Genomic DNA, 22,685 nt, shown 5'->3' with positions numbered 1-22,685 from the left:
CCAACTTTGAATCTTTGCCCTCAACCGGAGAGAGCTTAACCAATCCCTTTAACTAGTGCATTTGTCGGCCTGTCTGTTCCCTCTTACCTCGGGAGACGCAACAGCCAACCGACGCCTGGGGGCGGTAGGCTCCCCTTTGTCACTAAGCATAGGAGGGGACCAGCAGGAGCCAAGTCCTTGAAGTTAAAGTGTAGGTGGTGCAACTCCATGGGTCCCTTCCCTCCCCCTGCTGCCCTTGTGGTGTCCGGAGTATGATTGTCACCCCGGCGAGCAGAGCTCTAGTGTCTCGACTGTGTAAGTCCTCTGAATGATCAGGCAAATCTTCCCCATGCAGCAGTTCTTATGTACGGTCACTTGCCGTCGGTTCCTCATCTGCTTCTCCAGCCAATACCTGTAGGGTGCCATCCTCCGTCACTTTGTCACCTCTGGACTGCTTAGGCATAGGTTTGTGCTCTTGCTTAGTTATTTTCCCTGCTTATTGCCGCGGCTTGCGGTTCCGAGGCCTCTACCGTCGTCCAACTTCCCTCCGTCTCCCACCAGTTCCAGGCTTCTTCGAGCGAGCTGCAAAACCATTGCTTCGAGGGGATTGGGTCCTCCGACGTATTCCATATCTATGACAGTAATCACCACATCTGTGCTGCTTCGGAAAATATTTTGGCGTCTGCATCCTGCGTCGATGACGTCGATACGCCGCCCTCGAGGTCCTCCTCCGACGGCCAATGTCACCAGATGTTATAAGTTGGACGTGCGACGCCCGTAGCCTCAGTTCCGTTTTTTCTGCAAACGTGTTCGCTTCGGAGATCTCGGCACGGCTCGACAGGAGTTTCTGTTCTTTCGGTTCTTCGAACCTGTTAGTTTGTGAAGTATTATCGGGATGTCTTCCTCTTCTTCCACCCCGCGTCCGGGCTTCAAGAAGTGTGGGGACTGCGTGTCCAAGATGTCGGTGACGGACTCGCACAACGCCTGCCTCTGGTGCCTCGGGGAGGCCCACGACACGGATGATTATGTCTATTTCCAGTCGCTTACGTCCAAGGCCTTGCAGGAACATAAGAAGCAGCTGTCGGTCGGTAAGGTGTCCAAGCACCAGAAGGCGAGGTCCACTGGGCTTTCGACGGACGATTCGAGGGCCAACTCTCCACATCGTAGTCGCAAGTCTAGGGGGTCTCGGTCCCAGAGTGGGTCCCGCCACTCCTCTGCCTCTTCGAGGCACTCCTGGAAGCACAGTCATCGGCTGCCTTCCCCGTCCTCATCCGAGGACTCCTCCCGTCGGCGGGTTTCCTATGCCACCAAGCGTTCCTCTCTAGAGGAATGGGCTTCCTTCGGGAAGAAAATGTTGGCGATTCTTGAATTGTAGGGCTCCGGTCCGTCCGTGCCTCAGAGAGGGATCGGTCATGACCGTACTGGAGACACTGCTCATACGCCTTTGGGCTCGGGTGGTCAGCAGGATTCGCGGGAGAGGTCCCGCTCGGACAAGGGGAAGCGTTCTAGTCATGCTGACGGGTATTCTCGACCCAGTACTTCCATTCCATATGGCTCTGCAAAGAAGGGTGGCAGCGGCTTGGACTGCTTCGGAGAGTCTTCTGGCAGTGGGCAAGTCTTTGCCGTGAAAATACCGCCCAGCCAGTAGTGACCCCTGCTACTTGACCACGCACCCAACTTCGGAGAGTTTGGCGGTGCAGGCGGCTATGACGCCAGCAAAGCAGGCGTCGTATCCTACCATCCCTCCTGATAGGGTCGACAAGCGTTTTGATGACTGGGCGAAGGTGTTTTCTTCAGGGGGTATGGCTCTTCAGGTGGCCAACTCCGTATGTGCCTTGTCACGTTTCACGCACACTCTGTGGAACTGTATTTCCTTAGCGGATGAACATATTCCCAAAGGGGACGAACGGGATGGTTTTCTTGCTATTATTCAGATTGGCAAGGATGCCATCTGTGAGTCCGTTCAGTCGGGTTTGGACATGGCAGACTGTGTAAGCCGGTCCATGGCGGCGAGCACCGTAATACGCAGGTTTGCGTGGTTGAGGAAGTCGGGGTTTGCGCCTGATGTACAAGCCAGGCTCCTCAACATTCCCTTTGATGGTGAACATCTTTTTGGCAGCAAGGCTGACGAGAGCCTTGAGTGGTTGCAGACCTCCAAAGCTGCAGCGAAGTCGTTGTGCGCTGCAGTCCGCCAACAACCAACTTGATGTCCTAGGGGACAGCAATGGAGGGGTGGTTCCTTTCGTTATTACTCATCCTTTAGTAAAGCGAGAGGACCTGCAAGTCAAAGGGGCAACCGTAGGAGTGCCAGAGGTGGAAAAGAAGGTACTCGAGGTGCCAAGGCCGCGTGAGCAGTTGCCTCTTTGCCCTCAGGCAACGCCGCAGCCGCTTCTGCTCAGTCATGAGGCCCATGCTTCGCCGGTTGGGGGAAGGCTGGCGCAGCATCTTGTAGAATGGCGTGCCATTACTTCAGATGTGTGGTTTCTGGAGATCATAGCCCACAGCTACTGTCTTCCTTTCCGGCAGAGACCTCATGACAATCCACCAGGAAATCTCTTTGAAGAGACGGGATCCGCTCCTTGCGTAGGAATTTCAATCCATGCTGGAGAAAGGTGCCATAGAGCTGGTGCCTGTAGCGGAGAGGAACAAGGGATGTTATTCCCCTTATTTTTTGATTTCGAAGAAAGATGGGGGATTGAGACCCATCATGGACTTGCACGGTTTGAACTAGCTCCTCAGAAAGGGCAAGTTCAAGATGGTTACTCTCTTTCCTGACCTCCAGGCCCTTCAACTTCAGGATTGGTTGGTGTCTCTCGACCTCAAGGACGCTTATTTTCATGTGCCAATCCATCCCAAGCACAAGAAGTACCTGAGGTTCGCGGTTGGCGACTCGCATTTTCAGTTTCGGGTCCTGCCGTTCGGATTGAACTCCGCCCTGAGGGTTTTCACCAAGCTCATGGTGGTGGTGGCAGCGTATCTCAGGAAAGGGGGGATTCACGTCTACCCCTACCTGGATGATTGGTTGATCAGGGCGCGCTCTCCTGAGCAAGACCTGGATCATCTGTCTGTCACCTGCCAATCCCTTCACAAGCTGGGCTTCTCCCTCAACTTGAAGTCCCACTTGACGCCAACTCAGCGGCTCCAGTACATCGGGGAAGTGCTCGACACGTCCTTGGGCCCGTGTTTTCCTCCCCAGGTGAGGGCTCGCCACATTCAGCAGATGGTTCACAAGTTTCAACATGCCCAGAGTCTCCCAGCGTTTGAGTTCTTGAGGTTGCTCGGCCTCATGGCATCCTGCATTCTTCTGGTGCCAGAGGCCAGGTTGCGGATGAGATCTCTGCAATGGGCTCTCAAGCTCTAGTGGTCTCAGTCCTCCGGCAGGATGTCGGACCCCGTTCAGGTGCCGCCCTCGATTGCCCAGGATCTTCTGTGGTGGGCCGACGAAGGCAATCTGATGAGGGGGCCTCCATTTTGGCTACCCTGTCTGGAGGTGACGATCGTGACGGACGCATCCCTCACGGGATGGGGAGCGCATGCCAACGAGTTGACAGTCAGCGGTCGTTGGTCTCCGTCGGAGTCCAGACTCCATATCAATCTGTTGGAGCTGAGGACCGTAAGGCTTGCCCTGAAGGCTTTTCAGCCGACTGTGCGAGGAAAAAATTTCCTGATTCTGACGGACAACACGGTAGCCATGCACTACCTCAACAAAAGGGGGGGGCAGGGTCACTTCCTATGTGCAGGGAGGCGATGCAGCTCTGGTTCTGGGCCATCCAGCGGGAAATTTCAATCTCGGCAGTTCATCTGGCCGGAGATGAAAACGAGACGGTGGACGCTCTGAGCAGGCAGAGCGCGATCTCTCACGAGTGGGAGCTGGCTCAGGAGATTCTCATGGAGATCTTCGCCCTTTGGGGGACCCCTCAAGTGGATCTCTTTGCCTCCAGTGTCAACCGGAAGTGTGAAAGGTTCTGCTTGCGGGAATTTCCTCCAAGAGGAGCCCTAGGAGATGCGTTAGTGGTGGAGTGGTAATTCCCGCTGCTGTATGCGTTTCCTCCAGTCCTCGTCATCCCGCAACTGCTGCGGAGGTTACGGAGGTTCGGTTCCCGGATGATCCTCATTGCTCCGGCATCAGCCAGGAGGACGTGGTACCTAGGCCTCTCGACTTGTCCATCTGCCCTCCATGTTGTCTTCCCTTCCGAGACGATCTGCTCTCACGGGAGGGGGCGGTCAGGTTCTCCATCCAGAGGTCAGATCCCTCAACCTTCACGCTTGGCTTCTGAAAGGTTGAGGTATAAGGATTGGGACCTCCCTGAAGACGTGATGGAGGTGTTGCTTTCGGCCAGACGGCCGGCAACAAAGTCCCTGTAACGTTGCCGTTGGAGAAAGTTCTGTGACTGGTGCAGGGTTCAGTATGTGGATCCTTTTTCATGTGACATTCCTGTCGTTCTGTCTTTTTTGCTTTTTGGCCTGCAAGTGGGTACCATTAAAGGTTACCTGGCGGCGCTGTCTATATTTAATCGCTCGTCTGAGGAGTGTACTTATTTTAAAATTCCTTTAATTTAATTTCTCAGTTTCTGAAAGGGCTCCTTAATGTGTTCCCTCCGTCACCTTTCCAGGTGCCCGGTTGGGATCTGAACCTTGTTCTCAAGTTTCTAATGGGTGCTCCCTTTGAGCTTTTGCATTCTTGTCCTTTGAGACTGTAAACCCTTTAAACTGTGTTTTTAGTTGCGGTCACTTCAACTCGCAGAGTGAGTGAGCTACAGGCACTTTAAGTTAAGCCACCCTTCACTGTGTTTCATAAGGACAGGGTTGTCCTTCCTTTCTTCCGAAGGTGGTGTCGGAATTTCATTTAAGCCAGAAGGTTATTCTTCCGACATTTTATCCTCCTCCACATTCTGGTAAGGAAGAGGAGAGGCTCCATAGGCTGGATCCTAGGAGAGCTTTAAGCTTCTACATTTCACGCATGTCCCGGGTCAGAGTGGACGATCAACTTTTTATTGGTTATGCTGGAAGGCGTTTGGGACAAGCTGTTACCAAGCAGACTTTGTCTCGATGGATCATCTTGACAATTTCCGAATGTTACCGCTTGGTGGGTAAGGACCCTCCGGTAGGCTTACGGGCCCATTCTACCAGGGCTGTGGCTGCCTCTACTGCCCTGCAGAGGGGTGTTCCTATTCGTAACATCTGTGATGCAGCCACCTGGGCTTCGGTCCATACTTTTTTACGTCACTACTCCCTCGATTCTATCCGGGGGCAGGATCTGGCCTTTGGCAAGGCGGTCCTTTACTCTGCAATTTCATTGGGCATTCTAAATTTGTATATTCCGAATTCTTTTCCCACCTCCTTACATTGTTACTGCTTTGGGAATCTGTCATAGATATGGAATACGTCGGAGGACCCAATCCTTCGAAGAACAAGTTACTTTCTTACCTGGTAACGTTCTTTCGATGGGATGGTCCGACAACGTATTCCATATCGCTCCCTCCCTGCCTACCCAGCTACAGAATTTCTTATGCGATTGCAGCTTACGTTTCTGCAAGGCTTTCTGTGGTCATACTGGCAGAAGATTGGTGCCACACTTTCTGGGAAAAAACTACAACTGAGGCTACGGGCGTCGTGCGTCCTACTTATAACATCTGGTGACATCGGCTGTCGGAGGAGGTCCTCGAGGACGGCGTATCAACATCATCGACGCAGGGCGCAGACGCCGAAAGGTTTTCCGAAGCAGCACAGCTGTGGTGATTACTGTCATAGATATGGAATAAGTCGTCGGACCATCCCATCGAAAGAACGTTACCAGGTAAGAAAGTAACTTGTTCTTCTCCCCCCTTATGATCCTCAGGTGAGCTGGGTACAGGAGCATGCAGCGGGTCCCATTGTCTCTCAGGATTTGTTTAATTAGGTCGAAGCTCTGCCGCTGGAGTTGGACTTGCTTCGTATAGTCCTGAAATATTAGGATTGATCCGCACTCTGTCGAGATGGGTCCCCGCTGCTTTGCCAGCTGGGGAATGGCGTCTCGATCCCTATGGTTGAATAGGCGAGCTTTTACTGGGCGGGGCCGAGGCCCCGGTGTGGGTTTGTGCGCCAGAACTCTGGGAGCATGTTCTACTGCAAACCATGACGAGAAGCCCTTTGAGAGCAATTTCTGTTGTAGCCATTCCTCCAGGAATAGTTCCATTGACTCGCCCTGTGTCTTTTCCTGCAGACCAATAATGCGTATATTGTTTCTGCGGGAGCATCCCTCTGCGTCCTCTGCTCTTGCTTTGTGTTTTTTGTTGTCTGCAGTAGTTGAGAAATGTGTGCTTTGAGAGTTTCTATGTCTGCTTCCACCAATTTGATTTTGGTGTCTGCTTCCTTCTGCTTCTCTGTCACTTTGTGCTCAACTGCTCGTAAAAAGGTTGAGGCCCACTCCAATACGACCAATCTGCAACTCCAGTGCTGTCCTCAAGTTCTGAACGGCTAAAAGCACCTCCGCAATTTGTGTCTCCAATGTATTGAACCTGACCTGCTTTGTCCCCCGATGGGGGCGTAGTCGTGAGTGTTTCGGTAAGCCGCAGTAGTTGTAAAGGAATCCATCCGTGGTTGCCTGCCCTTGCCCCCCATGATCCGTTTGGTCTTGGTTCGGAGGTGGGAAGCGAAAGCCAGCGAGAAGTCTATTTGCGAAGTCTAGGATGGGCTCTCCTCTAGCGCTCCCCTTCTGTTTTCTTCACTCTGATGCCGATGAGACCACAGCTTCCCTTTGCTACTTGCTTCCACCTGCCCTTTGTCAGAGGTTGTGTGGAATAACACCTCCTAGTTCCCACCTGAGTTTTTGCTGAGCTATGTTACACTGCATACACCTCAATAGCAGCCCTGTGCCCTATTCACTCTCCTCTCCCTGCTAGTCTGCCAAACTGCCTCCATTGGTGCAATAACATAGCTCCTGAGTAGCGAAGCGACTTCTGCACACACCCTCCCAATGCATGCTGTTGCTTTTGCATGGCAGCCCCCCAACCCCGCTGCGGCTGTCTGTCGGGTCTTCTGAGCCCTGCATTCTCCTTGTGCCCCGTGAGTCAGCTACAGCAGCCCGCCGTTAGCTACGTCTGGGAGTCTCCCAGGGACTTTTCACTCACTGCCTTCATTAGCCTCAGTTTTAAAGCCCTTACCATTCTCCCAATGGCTGGGGCAAACCTTTGAATTGATTAATTGGCAAATTGGTTCCCTATTCCATGCTAAGAGAAGGACATCTTTGAAAGGCTTGCCGCCATCTTGGATTCTTTTCCGTTGGTTTCCATGTGCAAAATCTTGTATTTGTTGGCTGCTGTGCTCCTGTCTTGCCTCCTGGCTCTCGCTCTGCGCAGAATTTAGTTTGTGGGCTTCTGCTGTTTAAAAGGCCATCACAAGGGGTAGGAAAACCTCTAGTAAGTTCCCAACTGTGCAAAAATAGTTTGTCCTTTGGGACATGGGTGATGAGGGAAAGTATTTCTCTTTAAATTGTACAACTGCAGGGGAGGGAGAAAACTGCTCTTTCATTTACAAGCGCTGCTGCTGTTGAAGGGGTGGCTTAAATTAGCTTTTACCGTTAGAGGATCCGCACCTGTTGATTAAGGGGTCTCTCTGGATGTGCTAGTGTTTGCCCATAGCATATCCTTCCATGAATCCTTGAAAGAAACTCCAGATTTTGCCCCTGGTAATTCTTGGGAGATGCAGCCCTGAAAACCATATTTCTTTGGGACCTTGTAGTTTCTAACTGGTTGTTCTCTCAGGGTGTTTGGCAATAATTCAGGGCTGGTCCTGTCAGTCCTACTCTCAAGCAGACTGTGGATTTGATTTGATGTTGGCATTGTGACTGCCACATCAAAAAGGTATGTTTTAAGTTGTTTTTCTGAAGAGTATCAGGGTATTGGCAGAACAAATCTCTAGGCAGACAGTTCCAGAGACATGTTGCCAAAACCTGAAAGGCATGGCGCAGGACCTTAGTTGATGAGATAATCTCAGCGATCTGGATAGAGTATGCCAGAGGATCTTCTTCAAGTAAGGTGGTGATTAACCATGCACAGTTTTGTAGACCCTGTTCATCGTCTTGAACTTGACCCTGGTCACTACAGGAAGTTTCCTGAAAATCTGGCCGATGGGAGCATGTCTCGGTATTTTGCTTAAAAGGGTGCACTAGTGTGGTAAAAATAACCTGTAATCGTTGCTCGCTTGTTTTGTTTATCACCAAATATAGAACATTACAATAGCCCAGTTTTGCATCAGTGATTGCACATGCTATATATGCTAGGTTTTCTTCCGATTACCTATTTGTCTAAGCAGAATCAGATAATACGATGATGATTTAACGGTGGAGCTGACTTGCAGTGACATAAGTTAGATGGTGTTGAATAGCCGTCCTTTGGATGTAACCTTGTCTGTAGTTTTGATGCATTCCTGGGATAATGGAATTTCGGATAATGAAATTTGGGAATACATAGACACAATATCCTTTCTAAGCAGATCAGTAGCAAAAGAAAGAGTGAGTACATTTGTTTTCATCCAATTTTCAATGGTAACGTAGTTCCTGAATGATTGACAGATTTTCATCAGCAAACTTTTTAAACTTTACCCATAGAATGGTCAGTAGATCATAGAAGGGATGATATGCAGTATGAATACAGCTGGAAAAAGACAAGTGCCCAGGCATAGACCAGAGTCCAGACTTTAGAGGTCGGTCCAGCAGAATTTGAAGATCAATATTGTCAAAAGATGCTAACAGATCTAGCGGCATGAGCATACATGAGGTGTCTGTATCGAATAGTTTAAGAAGGTTTTCTTTAAAATCGAGGACAGCATTTTGGTACACCTTTCCTAAGGTAGTCTCTTAATTTAAGAGAGGCCACCTTGTCCATACCTTATAGGAAAAAGTAACAATTATAAATTGGTCTGAAACTGGAACAAGCAACACAATTCAACGTGGGTTTCTTAAGAAGCAGTGTAACCCAGGATTTTTTTCAGACCACTAGGAATACAACTCTCCGTAAAGGAGGCACTTACTTGCTAGAAGCAGTGTGAAAATATCTGAGTTTTATTTCAGAAGCCGGGCCAGGGTCACTAGGACCTATTGTAATGTTTAAAGAATTCATTGTTGAAGTGATATCGTTGGACATTACTGGGTGAAACATAAAACTGTCAAAGTGAGGTTGTTTGGAGACATCTGAGTGCATTCTGTGGCAGATTTTTTTTTTTTTTACTTCTTACAAATGTAGCTCATCACAGTTTGTTTTGGAGGGTTGTGGGCCCAAAGTGGGCTGGCTATGATTGCAAAGTTTTGAAAAGATTTTAAAGAGCATCTTTGACCAGTTGATTGCCTTCGCTTTCTGCAAAGTGAAATACAGTATTTTTGCAGTTAATACCTCTATTTTATGGTACTTACGAAGAGCTTTGAATTCTAGGGTTTGTGCAAGCACAGGATGTTTCTGCCATTTATTTTATGAGGCTCAGATTTTGCACTTGAGGGTTGCCAATTCCTTAGAGAAACAGCTCTTATTTCCGTAACAGTTATTCTTTCTTGTAATTTTTGGTAAATCTAATGGGGCGGTAATGGAGGTGTTGTATGCACTGACCAATTCAGAAAGTCCTACATTTGGTTTAACATCGTTAACCCTAGAACACATTTCTAGGGCCTCTTTAAAAGATGTCCTGTCATTTTGTTTTCAGTAAGTTATAAGTGAAGAAATGTCTCCATATTTCTTCTGTGAGATAGGAATCTTCATGTTGAAGAGAATGCAGAAATGATCGGACCAATCTAAACTACTGACCTGAATATTACTGATATTAATGTTTGACAGTAGCCAGCCAGAGTGATTCCCTTGATATGTATGGGAAAGGTGATGCTTTGTGCAAAACCCAGGTTTTTAGTGGAAGACCAAAGGCCAAGGGCAACAGGATCTGCATTATCAACAAAGAGCAGATTCAAATCTCCCAAAATAAGGGTTTTATTTCAAGGTGTTACAGTCTGAGGAAATTAATAGTGTAATTAGGATGGAGCATTTTTAACACTTAGGATATCACATCTAATAATGTACACACAGGTTAAGGCTTGGAGAGTGAGGTTTGATGCATAGATCATTGCAACCCCTCCTCCTTTTCCTACTACCCTGTCAACATTTATAATCGCATAGGCATCAGGAATTCATGATAGTGCAGGGTCAGAGTATACATTCATCCAAGATTTTTCTGAAAGTGCTAATAGATCACGTTTGTGTGGTAATAACATCATGTATCTCCAGTGATTGGCACATTAGAGATCTTGCATTGGGGAGAGCACATCTCGTTGATCCCATGGTAGAGTGTGTAGCTGTAAAGCCACGATTGGGTGAAAGGGCAATGTGTTTGATTTAATAGCATGCCAGGGCTTTTCTACATAGACTAACTGCAGAAGTGTAATCATCCCTGACTGGATACTATGTTCAGTAAGTACGTTATACAGATTATTAGAAAAACGTTGATGAAACCTGATAAAATATATGGATATCGAGTACATTTTCAAACTGTTGTATTTGCACAATAGTGGGCAAACCAATCCACCTTAGAGGACATGTAGAAGGATAAAGAGGTGGGTGGAAAGTGATTATGCCAATCGGCTTGCCTTTCATCATTTATGTATATTTTGCTTTCCTGTTGTTCTCTTATCCTTGGGAATATGAGTTGAGGCCTGGATGTTGCATGATGTATATGGAAGGTTGCAAATGTCCGGCAAGCTCACAGGTTAAGTGCTTTCCTCCCAACCTGGGGCAAGACGGCACTTCACAAGGTCAAATCCCACTCAGTGCCGACTTAGCCTTTCATCCTTCCGAGCTCAGTAAATTGACTGCGCTAAAAATGGGGTAATGAAGACCTGTTAGTACAGTGCTTAGAAGCAGAGGGAATATTGCATAAAGGTCTAGATAAGAGCACTTCATATTATGACTGTTTCCCCAATGTTTTTTTTCCTTCCCTCACCACCATCTCTTACTTCATCACCCGGAAGTGCTGAGAGATCTGAGATGCAATTATAGTGTTGAGTCATGCACTAAAATCTGTATGCTTTGTCTAATTTTGATAATACTGGTTTTAAGGAAGATGATCTGTCTTCAGAAAAATGTACATGTAGCGATCTGCATCTGAAGTTAATATCTTAAACCTGGAGCCCTCAATCGGGAGAATTCAGCCTGATGGGAGCTGGGGAAATCTGGATATCTCATTGTGCAGTCAAAGAAGGGAGCAAAACTTAAACCCCCATCTCCTTGGGCTCGCAGGTCTCATTCCAACAGGGCCACTGTAGTCCAAAGCCTAACAGATGCAAGGAGCATACTTTGCTGCATCACAATGAGTGGTGATAGCTTCATGGTAGTGTAAACACCAGATGTTACTATTACCCAAAGTTTTAGGCAGAAACCTGTGCAGTTCCCTCTGGGACCACTGCAAAAGATTTAGGACTACATGTGTTTGGCAGTAAACCCACTTGGTAGCAGTCTGTACCACACAGATTCACTTGGTAGCTGTGGCTGAGAAGTCAGACTTCCCTCAAGAAGAGTTAGGCAGTATACAGAGTATTCACAATAGGTCAAGAGAACACAGTAGAACAAGTAAACACTGACCAGGGCTTGGTGTAAAAGAGATATCATTATTTATTTAAAACCACATCTAGAAAAACACACAGGCACTAATAGTAAGCAATTCAAAAAAACGGTCACTAAAAGATATACACTCCCTTAAAAGAATATTAGACAAGTCTTAAGTAAAGCCCCACTTATTTTCAGACAGCGGTGAGCGCGTAGCGTAGATGGCACTCTTAAAAAGGGAGAGAAGAGCAGAGAACAAGTTGAAACAGATCCCAACACTTTTATCAGAACATAACAAGAGAGGAAGGCAAAGTAAAACCGTGAAGTTGGAGTTAAAGAGGCCGGATCCACTTTCAGAGGATCCAAACGAAATGGGTCCAAGGTCACACGGTTGCAGTGCACAAAAGTCTTGTAAAGGTTCAAAAAGGAGTTGGACCAAAGAAAGGGACCAGTTAGAGGGTCAAGGCGGCCAGCCCAGTCCCGAAGGTTAAGGGGTTATTATTACCTTGTAGCAATCTTTAGAAAGGGAGGCCTGGCGGACACGGTACCTTAAAGGGATGAGAACGCTCCAGCGGGGGCAGTGGATCCTGGCAGCGGATGCAAGTTGGTGCTTCGTCCGGGGGAAGAGAGGATCTCGTCGTGGAGGAAGACAGGAGTCCATTGCACTGCCAGGGAAGAAACCAGCCGCGGAGTTTCTCAGGTACAAGGAGCGGTCCGGTGCTTCGCGGTTCAGTGGTGAGTGGCTTTCTGGCTCCTGGGGTGCTTGGCACGGGCAGTTCGACCACAAACCGGGCTGGGGTGCGAAGAAAGAAAGGTAAACTGGTTGTGCTCACCAGTCAGGGGAAGAAGCCTCTCCAGCCGGGAGATCTTCTGTCGTCGGGAAGTGGTGAGTCGGTTCTGCAGGGCTCCACCGGTGGTGGTGTCGTCGTGGTAGGTCGGCTCAGCTTCTCCCTCGTCGGATTCTGAGGTCCTGTGGCGACTTCTGAAGTTCCAGTCCCCAAAGCCCTGCTTTTATACAGAAAACCCCCATTCACTCAGCTTAGCTGTCAATCAAAAATGGTAAGTGGTGAGCTGGCCGGCTCACCACTTGGGCCAATCACACAAGAGTGCGACCTGAGTTACCAAGGTAACTCGGTCCAGGGTGCCTAAACCCCCTCCGACACCCCCTGTGGTACCCAGAGTGGCACCACTTTTGGAGGCTTCTGTGGAGAAGCCCGCCAAAAAGTGGAACAAAGGGCTCGACTTGGGTTGGAGTCACAGAAGAGAACACAAACGCCATTTTAGAATTGAGTCTTGGCAAAAAATACCAACCGGAGAATTAATATTAATTAAATAAACCGACGATATGTTCGAGGCTATGAGAATTAAATAATTAAAGTTGGTAGCCTCGAACAATGGGAAAATCCCATAGGAAAATATTTGTGGTCGAATATAAAAGTAGTTTCCACTGCCACCAGCCAAAACTCGATCAGGGGGGACAGAGACGTGCCCCCTCGATTAACAGACCCCGGGGCAATCGAATTGCCCCGACCAGTACGTCCACAATATGATGGTTTGTACTGGTTTCTGTTAATAATTTGGGACTAGTAAAGCCAATGGTGACTTTACATGCCCTGGGAGACAGTAGTCAGTCCCCGGGTATGGAGTCTATGGTGGGGTGTCACTATGACACCCCTATGTTACTGCACGGAGGGTGCTGTGTAACACACATAGGAAAAACACATGAGACCCTATGGAGTAAAGGACCCCATAGCCCATAAAACACATTACCAGTCAAAGGAATACCATAAATCATGTCCAAGAGTGGGAGGAAAAAAGGTCTCACTCTTGGCAGGAGGAAAAAACAAACTTCAGAAATCCAGCAAAGCTGTTGGGGGACTCACTAGGTTAGGAAATTCCGCCTAAAGAGAGTATTTTCCCTAACACCCAAGTACATGGTACTCATTTTATCTACTAAAGTGTGAAAGTCGCAGTCGGCCCATAAGTATATAAATGTAAACCTGAATGTCGCACTCAACCAATCTATATATGTTTTCCTGACTCCATGGTATAAACCCACTAAATTGCAGAAGTATATATTTTTGCATTGCAAAACACTAACCTAGATACAAAGTAAATGGTAAATAGGAGAATTTTTCAAAATATGCTGAAACAAGCATCTAAAATCATGGACGGTATGCACTGGAGTTATAGCACAAGTAATGTTCCATTCTGTTATGCATTAATCATGTGTTAGTATGGTTCTATGTCATTTCATTGACACCCGTTTTTACGATGGGTGTTTTTCCGTGGAATTCTTGCAGAAAAAATGTTTTGGAATTGTTTTAATTATTTTTGGGGGGTTACTGCAAAGCCCCCTTCATTTACCTATTTTTTTTTTAATTCCCAGCCCTCCACCCCAACCCTTTATATGCCCTTTCCCACCCCCCAAACAAATGTAGAAAATATTTTTTTTCGACAAGAATTCTGCAGAAAAACACCCATTGTAAAAACAAGTGTTGATGAAAGAACGTCGTACCATTAATACAAGTAACATTGTACCAGAATGCAATATCATCTGAGACTAAAAAGCCAGAAATGATTGATTTCGCATGTGACATTGGACAACTTGATATTGGAAATTAAACACTCTTAAAAGCAACTTTGAATAACACTGCTTAACTTAGACAACTGCACTAGCGTCTACAAAATGACTGAGGCTATCATGGAGCATTCATCATGAAGCACTCTTTTGCAACACAGAGGAATTACTTACCTCTACTTACTGATGCAAGAGGTCATGCCTAAAAATGTTATGCTGCACAAAGCGTATCAGGGAAAATGTAATACCCCTAAGATATAAGAGCTCACAAAGAAAAGAAATGAAGCCGTTTATCAACAAGACTTTTTAAAACCTACTGAATGTAACCCACACTGAGATTCAGCTGAGGAAACGTGCAGAAGCATTTGGGGAATACTGTTAATGGAAGCACTTGCATAGTAATAATAACAAAACGAAGATGACGGTGTGGCGCACACACAAACTGTCCCATCAGTGACTTTCTGAGAGTTTTGGGGAAGAGGGTACACGTGGACTTTTAGTAAACTGCCTGGAGGTTAGGTTCTCCTCATTAGGCTCCTGGCAAAAACAAGTTGCTTACAGCGTGTCTTTTTTTTAATCATCAAGCGGGGGAAGAGGAGACTACAAATATTTGCATGGAGATTAGGTGACAGAACGTTAAACCCCACTCACTGCATACCAGCCTAAAGAGGTAGCTGGAGGTCTGTATGGCAGCAGATTATGGAGATAGACTAACATGAGCATCCTGGAAGTTTCAGAGAACATGTTTTTTTTAAACTTTGCTGTCTTTCCAATGGGCTGCCCCAAACTACAAGTGCATGAGGATGTTGTTTGGATTATTGGTGCCCATGCCCAATTTAAACAATTGCTATTTTAGATATGGGCTAGGAAAGGGAAGAGTTTTTTCTGAATCCATTTATAGATGTAAAAGTAGGGTGTGCCACAGAGTTACAGGGACATGAAGGATTATGTGACCCTGCAGAGAGTTGGGTCCAATGCCCTTGCAAGACACGGAGGGCAATAGAGTATGTGGAGTGGCCCAATGAAATGTCAATAGATGTTAACTTTAGGCTCTGAATTCTACCCTTCCAATAAATCACGGGACCGTGGCAAGCACTGGGTGTAGGCTACTGCCTATGTACCTGCGTTGGGAGTTCAGTGAAAATATTGATATACTTTCCATTCTTGTGTCTGCACTAGAAAATAGCAGTAGGTGGGTGAGGCACCTATTGTGATTAAACGTGATGAGGGGTGTGCTGTAAGCTTTGGATCAAGCCCAGGGAACTGTTATGCCATGTACACATTTTCCAGCTTTATCAGGAGAATATGCCCTTAAAGGCATAAGGATGTGCCGTTGGTCATTGCCAAATAATATGACCGGGGGACTACAACCTTATGGGGCTTTATCTTAAATTTTAAGCAGCATGTTCTGTAATGTACCATAACTTTTACCATGTGCCTACTTTTTGAACAGAACAGGTGTTGGGGAGAATTCTCAGAAATGTGCTAATTCCCTCCACTTTAGAGACCCCCAGCAACTTTGCTGGACTTTGTGGACTTGATTTGTTTTAACCTGGAGAGAGTGAGACCCTTTTTCCCCCTCATGTATTTCAAAGTGAATTTTACCTCTGCGTTTCTTTTGGTTATGGAGTCTGACAAACTCCATAGGCATCATCTTTTCCATTGTGTCACACAGTGTTAGGCAGAATCCTGTGCAGTGCCCTTAGGGACCAATACACACAATTAAGACTACAGGTGGTGATACAAGTTTTACCATTGGTACAAGCCTGTACTACTATGTCATAGTGGTAGCAGTGGCGGAGCAGCCAGGCTTATCTCAAGAGTATATGAGCAGTAGCAGAGATTACACAAAGGGACCACAATTACTGTGACTCAAGCAAACACTGACTCAAGGTTTCAGGTAGAAAAATATAAGTACATTTATTTTTAAACCATTAGTTATAAACACAACACTTCTATTAAATTTCAATAAAAAACACACGTTAAATATACTACAACTAACCAATTCACTTTGTACAGTAAGTCTCAAGGTAAGTACCCTGTGTTGGAATGAACCAGTGTTAGGCACAAAAACACGTTACCGCGGATTTGAATGCAATCACTTTTTGACAGTTCGGTGTACTAAACAAACGCGTATCCGTGACATAAAATGCTACCTGGGCAAAAACACACTTGGCACCTGAGATACCCAGAGGGAGTTGGAGGCAAAAATCACAGGCAATATTTTGGTTAGGCAGGCAGAATCAAGAAACATTCAGAGACAGGAGTTCAAAAGTCAAAGGGCCGGAGCCAGGGTCGAAAGACAGCAGGGCCTGTTGCCGAAGATCACAAGGTCTAACAGTTCACGATTCAACAGAGCCAAAGGTACTTCGATATTGTCAATGTTCGGAAGCAAAAGTTATAAGGAGGAGGGGAAGACGAGGTCAAGCCTTGGAAATGAAGAAAAAGGGATTCACCCAGTTTCCTCAACAGAACACAGGACCTTGTTCCAATGGTGCAGCTGGTGCCCTGGCAGTTGTTCCTGTTGGTTTCCCGCAGACCCACGATTCCTGGAGCTTCGTCGAGAAGGGAGGACGTCTGAAGGGGGTCTGCACCACACAGGGATGAGGCCGGCAGTAGCGACACAGAATAACAGGTGCGCTCCTTAAAAACAGGAGAGGCTCTTCAGGTGGCTATCCGGACCACTACAGCAGTGTGCAGCGATTTCGACCACGGAAGAGGATCCTCTGGCTGTAGAAGATGAGCTGGTTATCCCCACCAAGCTCAAGGGAAGAAGACTCCGGACTGGATCTTCTGAGTCGTTGAAGGGCAGATAGCTCAGGACTGCAGCAGGGCTTCACCGGGACTGGGTAGTTGCAGCAGCTGTTGTTCTCACCGCTTCTCTTCGGTTCCTTGTAGTTCCAGTGGCGACTCTCTGACTTCTAGCCCAAGAGAGCTGCCTTTTATGCAAAAAAAAAAAACATTCACGCAGCCTGGCTGTCAATCAACCGGCAGGGGGGTTGTCCAGCCCGGACAACTAACCTGGCCAATCATGACAAAGTGCGACTTGGGTTTCCTAGGATACCCTGTGCAGGGGGTGACTACACCCCTCCCTCACATTCAGCCCACCTAGACACCCAGGCGCCTTGAGGAGGGCTTCTGGGCAGAAGCCCGCCAAAAGACAGTGAAAAAAGAAGGCGAACCTAGTTTGCCGCGCAAAGTAAAACACAAGAAGGACTTTAACAAAAAGAAATGGCAAATAAACCCAACCGGAGCCAAAAGAAAGACGATTTGGTCAAGCTGGTTTATGTTCGAGGCTAATATAATAGCCAAGAACAGTACCACGTTTATCTAATATAATCGCGGTAGAAAAGTTAGGGTAGACTGCCACCAGCCAAGTCTAAGTGTTAAAACAGCGAAACAGTGCTCTAGGAGGTACAGATAAAAAGGGATACGAGTTAACCCTTTCCAGTACTCTATGGAAGATGGGGTGTACTGGATCTGTGGTAGATTGACTAAGTAATGTTAATGGTAACTTTACCCTTTTCTGGGGGACAGAAGTCGCCTCAGAAATGGAGTCAAGTGAAGTCTCAAAGACAACCCTGTGCCACGGCACTGAAGGTGCTGTATGACGCACACAAAGAAGGGGGCTACTGAAGTGGTGTACTTCAGAGTCCACAATCACAAAAACAGATAACGCATAACAAAACACAGGTAAGAGTGGGGGGAAAAGCTCTCACTCTTACCAGGTGGTAAAAAATAAACTCCAGAAGTCCAGCAAAGCTGCTGGGGGACTCACTAGGTGAGGGAAATTGGCCATAAACAAGAATCCTCCCTAACACACAGCACCTTCAATCCAGTGACATAGAGAAGTCTTTCAGATTTCCAAAGGTTTAAATACCTTGTCTGGGATAAACTACTGAACGTGAAATTGACTTTACTTAGCATTATAACTTTCTTGACCCAGCACACACTATCTTACAATAGAGTGCTGGAGGGGTTACTTGCTATCCCCTTTGTCTGGCTTCTTATGTAACATATTTTATGTTACCCTTTCCTCACTGAATGGCTGGTGGCAGTGGTTTAGTTTTGAACTACCATGGTTTGCATTTACTGCAGCTGTTTGCAGCTCCGGTAAAGCAACTGTGGGAGCCATCTTTTTCAAAAAGGCACAGAGCCATCTTTGACAAAATGGTCCCCGGTCGTCTTTTTTCGCCATTTCTTTGTGGAATGGTCCTCCTAGAGATTTTCTCTGTGCGCCAAACCAGGTTTGGTCTTTGTTCATTTCGCCTTTGCCGGGCTTCAGGAGTGAAATCCACCTCTTGCCTACCCCAGACACTCTGGAGCCAGAAGTGAGGGAGGTGCCCTAAACTCCCTGTGCTTAGTCTCCTAGGAGACCCAAATGCACTCTGTGGTGATTGGCTGGCGGACTGTCTGGCAAGGACAGCCACCCTGCTGGGTGAGTGACAGCCAGGCTGGAATGAATGGGAGGGAACTGAATAAAGGCAAGTCTTTTGGCTTGGAAGGCAGAGTCGACCACTGGACGAAGGAACAGAAGAAGAGCTTGAAGAAGACGCCTGCTGCAACTCCTGGACCGTTGGTTTGCCCGGTGAAGCCCTGCTGCAGTGCCGAAACGCCAAGTTTGCATCGACAGAGAAGCCCCTGCAAGGACAACTTCTCCCTTTTGAGTTGGTGGGACCAATAGACTCCAAATTAAGCCACCTGGACATCCATCTCGGAGCTGGTTGAATTTCCACAGAGATGCTGCTGGAAACCGTATAGCCAGGGAGAGGAACACCATATTGTGTGCTTTGCTTTTAAGCTGGCCTTAAGCTTTTGGAAGATCCTCCGGACTCCCATGAAGCAGGACTGACCAAGCCTGAGCCCCCTCAGCAGAGAGCGGGACCCCAGAAGCAAGGACAGTCCATCTTGACAGCCAGGAATCACGTTGTTGCTATTTGCGGTAGTCGCGAGGAGCTGAAAAGCGAAACAGCCATTGCAAGTGAAATTTGCTGGTTGCGGGTCTTGACAGTCCCAGTGCATTGCAGGAGTCCCCGATGTCCTCCCTCTTGTCCCCACGACTGAGGCCCATGAACAGTGAGATCTGCAGAGCTGCACAGGAACAGAAGTAATCAGCTGCATCTTTTCTTCTTTACTAAGGTACTGTAAAACAAGTCTAAGAGAACTTACCTCTTACTGTGGAAGTGCTTGTAACTTCGCCACTCACAAGTCTAATCAGCTTGTGGCCCTCCATTTGATTCTTCTTTTTTTCAAAGACTCCTAAGAACTTGTGCAAAGTCTTTTCCATTTACTTACCAGAAGTGCTTCATCCTATCCAAGACTTTTGCCCTTTGACTTTGGCTTAGCCTATTGAATTGTATGACTCTTCATAGAGAATCTAAAAGTACTTAACTTCTCAGGAATATTTGTGGTCTATTGTGTTCTAATAACGTTTGCCTTTTACCAACTTTTAAGAGTGTTCTGAATGCCATCAGTAAGATATTAATGTCCCGAGCACTCTTGTTATTGAAGTCACCTGTGGGTGTAGGCTGTCTCCATGGGACATCCCAAAGGGGTCTTTTCTGATTCAGAAACTCGGAGTGTACAGTATTGAAGTATATTTGTGCGTTACTATTATATTGCTCCCTTCTAAAGAAGGCTTTATAATTGACAAATACATTTAATAATTGTTTATGCAAGAAACCTTGGGTGTAAGAGTTTATTTGAATACCTGTAACTGAATCTTTTTCTAACTCCACTACTTCTCACATTTCCCCTCTTGAGATCAGCCTGGCTGCTCAACACGCTACCAAAACTGGGTAGTACAAGCTTATACCAAAGGTTGGGTTGCCTGTACCTGTAGTCAGGGTTGCTTGTAGTGTTCCCAGAGGGTACTGCATTCAAACTTTGCCTAACAGGTATGGACATTACATTTAAGTGATGTAATGGAACTTGTATTATGCAATACGATATATTGTTGGTTTGTTTTAAGCAGATTGATTTTATATTATGTTGTTGGGTTTGTAATAAGAATTTTGCTAGGAAATTAAATGATTGATATTGGATTGTTTATACACTGCTTTCATGAATAAGTACCAATCTAAAGTGATGAATAGAAAGCATGCTGTTGTGTGCAAATTGTCAGTTAAGACCTGTGCTATGTAGTTAATTACTTTTTTAAATATCTAGGGAACACCAGCCATGCGGCGTTCACTTGTTCCCCAACTACGAAGTGGAAAATTTAATGTGCTTTTGACCACCTATGAGTACATAATAAAAGACAAACACATCCTTGCTAAGGTAAATATTCTGTATTTTCGTTTTTGTTTTTCCTATTATTTCATGCAGGTTATTCATAGATTTTGCCACTGAACATCTTCTGAGAGGTTTTGTTTCTATACTTACATGTTTAAAATGTGTAATTGTCTCTGTGAAATGTACCCATGGAAAACCAAGACTTTCTTTGCTGTGATGCGGGAATATTGCTTGGAGCTATCGTTTGGTAAAGTACAATGAATTAGTTCCCTAAATGAATACATTTTGTTTGTCTGTAATTCAGGTAAGTCTGGGCCATAATGGCAATGGTGGCATCTAATTACACCTTAGTTTGGATACCTGTTATACGAAAAGATAATCATTAATCATGCTGTATTTAGATGTTATTTAATATATTTTTATTAGGTTTCTGTTGTCACAATACAATCTCAAACAAAGCTCAACATCAACAAAACTTCCCTTAAAGAACCAATTACCCCCCCCCCACGAGCAAGCATAACTCCGTCTGTATGTGTCTTATATAGGAAGATCCTTTCTCCTTTCACGTGAACAGGTCCAATTGCCTTATATTGTGTGGGCAGTGGGCACCATTGTTCTTTATATTTCTTTTGAAAGGTATTCCAGTACTCCTCCCCAGTCACTTTTGAATCTTTCATGATTCCCTTGAATGTTATACGTTATTAGTTCTAGTGCCAGGTGTGACCAGACCCATCGCGTCCAGTCCACGACCAGTGGGGGAGATTTGTGCTTCCATTTGTTGGCGATCTCCAACCAAGCACCTATTAGGAAGCCCATAAAATTCCTTTTCTACGGAGTGGTCAGCGTTTTGTCCTTTGGATCCCAGAAGCCCCCTAGCCATATTTCCTCTCCCAGGTGTTCAGTCCCTGGGAACATTCCAAACATTTGGTTCTTGATCTCTCCCCAATATGTGCTTAACTACGGGCAATCCCACCAGACATGTCTCCATTCTCCCTTCCCACCACATTCTCACCAACATTTGTTCGGGGAGGTAGCAAACATCTTATTCAGTCTCTCCGGTGTATAGTGCCATTGCACCATCATCTTCACCCACATTTCTCTCGTTTGAACGGCTCTTGTCAGTTTTGGCATTAGACCCCATAAATATTCCCACCTTTCTTTGGAGAGAGGGTAGCCCAGGGTTTCCTCCCATTTCTTCATATATTGCCAGGCTGTAGGTTCTTTTAGAGCGTTAATAAATTTGTAGGTGTTGGAAACAAATTTGCGAGAACCAGTATGGGTCATGATGTAGTTCTCGAAGGGGGTCAGTTCCCTAGTCATTGCTTCCTTCATTCGAGGAGTGCTCAGCCAGTGGCGTATTTGTTCATATTTATATCTATCTTTAGACGTTAAGTTCAAAAGTGCCTTACAGTTCTCGAAGGACCTGATCTGTTGATCATGTAGCATATCACCCACCATCTTGCACCCCCCTTCCTCCCACTTGTCAAACGATCCTTTTGCCATTCCCGGGGGGAATTCGGGATTTCCAAACATTGGCATGAAAGGGGCGGGGTCCTTGGTCAGGGTTTCATTTGCCGTGGCGGCATCCCACACCCCCAGTGCCGTTTTCATTATTTCGCTTATATTGGTGTTAGCATGTCAAAATCGTTTATTGATCCATAGCAGATCCCTGGCGGTTGCTGTCGCCACCGCCCTATTCTGCCTCTCCCATATTTTCTCCCCCTGCTCCGAAATCCAATCCCTCAAGACCCAAAGCTGGGCCGCTTCGAAATATTTCTTGAAATGTGGCATGGCACACCCCCCCTCCCGTCTGAGCTGTCAATACCGCACTTGAAATTCTTGGGGTTTTATTCTGCCAGACGTATTTGGATACTGCTATCCTGAGTGCTTTGAAAAAGGCCTGGGGTGGTTTTATCGGGAGCGCCTGAAACAAATACATGAGCTTGGGGAGAATTGTCATTTTCACTGCCGTGATTCTCCCCTACCAGGAAGTCGCTAACGGGTTCCATTTCAGCAGGTCATTTTTGATTTTTGTTTTCTAGCGTTTGTGGGTAGTTATGGGAATACAATTTGTCTATTTGGTCCGTGAGAGTAATTCCTAAGTATCTGATGCCCGAGGTGGCTATTTCCAGTTGACAGTCAGTAGCCGCTGTGCTAATTTTCTCTCTGTTCCCCGCCAGAACCAAAATTTCCGATTTTTGCCTATTTATTTTCAGCCCGGATATCTCCCCAAATCTTTCTGATTCCCATTAAGTGTGGGAGGGACTTCTCTGGGTCTCCCAAGGCTACCAGCATATCATCTGCGTAAGCCACCGCTTTATGGGCCTGCCCTG

General features: G+C 46.5%; 1 protein-coding gene across 2 annotated transcripts in view; it reads left to right on the top strand.

Annotated features, from left to right (window-relative positions):
* Positions 1–22,685, top strand: part of SMARCA2 (SWI/SNF related BAF chromatin remodeling complex subunit ATPase 2) — a 3,136,185-nt gene that overhangs the window by 1,352,463 nt on the left and 1,761,037 nt on the right. For both annotated transcript variants that reach the window (XM_069625745.1, XM_069625746.1), the window contains exon 18: positions 20,287–20,397. In XM_069625745.1, the coding sequence (XP_069481846.1) occupies positions 20,287–20,397 (111 nt within the window). The remainder of the gene's footprint in view (positions 1–20,286; positions 20,398–22,685) is intronic.

Source organism: Ambystoma mexicanum, chromosome 6p (genome assembly GCF_040938575.1).
Source record: "Ambystoma mexicanum isolate Mex_15411 chromosome 6p, UKY_AmexF1_1, whole genome shotgun sequence".
NCBI lineage: Eukaryota > Metazoa > Chordata > Amphibia > Caudata > Ambystomatidae > Ambystoma > Ambystoma mexicanum.
This window is presented reverse-complemented; position numbering and strand designations above follow the sequence as displayed.